We start from the raw sequence: 2,923 nt of genomic DNA on the forward strand, positions 1-2,923 counted from the left end.
GGTGGGCGGGGGGGGGGCAGCGATGATGGATTGGCAGTGGGATGAAGGTGGCTATCTCCGAGGACACTGATGGCGGGAGGAGGGAGCTGCCCATGCCCAGGGTCCTTCTCCACCTCCCACTGCAGACATGCTGCTGCTCAAGAAACAGACGGAGGACATCAGCAGCGTCTATGACATCCGGGAGAAGCTTGGCTCGTGAGTGTGATGCAGTATGAATATGTGTGTGGACATGCGTGTGCATGTGTATGTGAACATGTGAGTGTGAGGAGGAGTATGTGGGGACATGTAAGCATGTGATGCGGCACAGATGTGTGTGACTGTGTAGGTAAATTGTTACGCACGTTTGCACATCTGAGTGTGTGAATACGTGTGCGTGTGCGCATAAGTGCTGGGGAGGGGGGCAAGGGCCTCCCCATTTCCCTCAGCCCCCTCCTTCCCCTCCCTTCCCCCTCATTGATCTCCCACCGTCTGGCTCTGTGGCAGGGGTGCCTTCTCAGAGGTAGTGCTGGCCCAGGAGCGGGGCTCTGCACACCTTGTGGCCCTCAAGTGCATCCCCAAGAAGGCGCTGCGGGGCAAGGAAGCCCTGGTGGAGAATGAGATTGCGGTACTCCGCAGGTGCGCCATGCCTGGCCTGGGACCTAGAAGTTAGTGGGGATGGTCAGAGCCCCTTGGTCTGGAACCCCTGCTGGTCTAGCCTGAGCTTTGTTGCTAACCTGCTGGAGGGCCTGGGGCAGTTCTCTTTCCCTGCCTGGGCCTGAATGTCCCCAACAAGAAAGGGTCAATATTGATCTGTGCTTTTCAGACAGGATTTAGAATTGTGTGTCCTAGGAAGGCCTGGGCTGGGGTAGGCCAGGGGTGGCCCGTGGTTAGGAATGGGGAGTCCATGCGGGAGCAAGAGAGGAAGAAGGTGGCTCAGGACAAAGCTCTCCCAGACCCTGCTGTGCTCCCCAAGGGGGCTGCTGCAGCCTGGACTTGTGCTTCCCTACAAGGGCTACTTTTTCCTGTTCCAGGGTCAGCCACCCCAACATTGTGGCGCTGGAGGATGTCCACGAGAGCCCTTCCCACCTGTACCTCGCTATGGAGCTGTGAGGAGGGCCAGTGGGGGCTGGATAGGCGTGGGGGCTGAAGCTTGGGCTCAGGGGCCTGGGTTGGCTGAACTCCGGACTCCCCTCAGGGTGACGGGTGGCGAGTTGTTTGACCGCATCATGGAGCGAGGCTCCTACACGGAGAAGGATGCCAGCCACCTGGTGGCTCAGGTCCTCGGCGCTGTTTCCTACCTGCACAGCCTGGGCATTGTGCACCGGGACCTCAAGGTGCCTGGCTGGGAGCCCTCACACCTTGCCCACCTGGCCCTTCGTGTGTTTCCCCAGGCGCATGACTGGGGCCTTTCCCAGCATCCCTCTGCACTGAGGGTCTGGGGAATTTGAGAGTGCTGAGGCCCACCCTGTTCCAGTGCCGGTGCCATGCCGAGCCTGACCTGGCCCCCATGTGTCACAGCCTGAAAACCTCCTCTATGCCACGCCCTTTGAGGACTCCAAGATCATGGTCTCTGACTTTGGCCTCTCCAAAATCCAGGCTGGCAACATGTTAGGCACTGCTTGTGGAACCCCGGGATATGTTGGTAAGAGGGGGGAAACTCTGGGCCTCGCTGGCTGGTAGGAGGGGGTGGGGACCCTGGGGGAGCCAAGGTGCTAGGATCTGGGGTGACTGTTGCTGCAGCTGGGCTATTCCTGGGGCTGAATCACACATGCGTGTTGTGTGCGTGCACAGTAGAATGTGTCTGTTTGTGACCTCCAGCTCCAGAGCTTTTGGAGCAGAAACCATATGGGAAAGCTGTAGACGTGTGGGCCCTGGGTGTCATCTCCTACATCTTGTGAGTGACCAGTGGGAAGCCTCAACTCCTGCCTGCCTGCCCCCTGCTGGGTTGGGGAGGGGAAAACAGCTGGGTGATTCATCTGTGGGTGCCAGGCTGTGTGGGTACCCGCCCTTCTACGACGAGAGCGACCCTGAACTCTTCAGCCAGATACTGAGAGCCAGCTACGAGTTTGACTCTCCCTTTTGGGATGACATCTCGGAATCAGGTGAGCTTGATGCTGACCCTCTGCTTGGTAGTGACCAGGGGTAGTAGGGACTGGGCAGGCTGACCTGGTCCCCCCTGCTCCAGCTAAAGACTTCATCCGGCACCTTCTGGAGCGAGATCCCCAGAAGAGGTTCACCTGCCAGCAGGCCTTACAGCATCTTTGGTGAGTGGGACCCCTGGCAAGTTGTCCCAGGCCAGAGAGACAATCTTCCATACACCACTGACCTCAGGCTTCCTTCAGGATCTCTGGGGATGCGGCTTTGGACAAGGATATCCTGGGCTCAGTCAGTGAGCAGATTCAAAAGAATTTTGCCCGGACCCACTGGAAGGTCAGCACTATTCTCCTGCTTTAGGGCATAGCTTCCACTGCCTACAGGTCACTATAGTCCTTGCAGTCTTGGGCTGGGGCCCAGGCATGGCCTGACACACACCACCCCCACTTCTTCCCACAGAGAGCTTTCAATGCTACCTCCTTCCTGCGCCATATCCGGAAACTGGGGCAGAGTCCAGAGGGGGAGGAGGCCTCCAGGCAGAGTACGGCCCGACACAGCCACCCAGGCCTCCCAACTGGCCTGCCCCCCAAGTGGTGACGCCCAGGTGTGTGTGCCTTTCATCCCCAGAGCTTATAGACTGGTGATGTTCCATTTGGCCAAGAGCTAAGGGGGTGGACCCTACAGGGTTTGCCTGGCCCTTCCTGTCCCCATTCTGCATGGCCTAGGGCTCCAGGGTCCTGCCTCACTGGTCCCCAGTCTCCCCTGGTCCCTCTCAGCCTTCCTCCTGGATTCATCAGGGAAAGACCCCCCAGGACCACTCCTTGGCCCCTGAGGGCTGAGGGCACAGAGT

At 59.1% G+C, this 2,923-nt stretch overlaps 1 protein-coding gene across 2 annotated transcripts; it reads left to right on the forward strand.

Annotated features, from left to right (window-relative positions):
* Nucleotides 1-30: 30 nt before the first annotated feature.
* Nucleotides 31-2,699, forward strand: Pnck (pregnancy up-regulated nonubiquitous CaM kinase). Of its 2 annotated transcripts, XM_015476924.2 has the most exons (10): nt 34-195; nt 484-615; nt 1,011-1,085; nt 1,175-1,313; nt 1,498-1,621; nt 1,798-1,873; nt 1,969-2,081; nt 2,165-2,243; nt 2,322-2,409; nt 2,533-2,699. In XM_015476924.2, the coding sequence occupies exons 1-10, from the start codon at nt 128-130 to the stop codon at nt 2,668-2,670; spliced, it is 1,032 nt and encodes a 343-aa protein (XP_015332410.1). In that variant the 5' UTR covers nt 34-127; the 3' UTR covers nt 2,671-2,699. The 2 variants fall into 2 exon arrangements, with proteins under 2 accessions (XP_048653379.1, XP_015332410.1); XM_048797422.1 differs by lacking the exon at nt 484-615 and having other exon boundaries at nt 31-195.
* The last annotated feature ends 224 nt before the right edge of the window (nt 2,700-2,923 follow it).

Source organism: Marmota marmota, unplaced genomic scaffold (assembly GCF_001458135.2).
Source record: "Marmota marmota marmota unplaced genomic scaffold, marMar, whole genome shotgun sequence".
Lineage (NCBI taxonomy): Eukaryota > Metazoa > Chordata > Mammalia > Rodentia > Sciuridae > Marmota > Marmota marmota.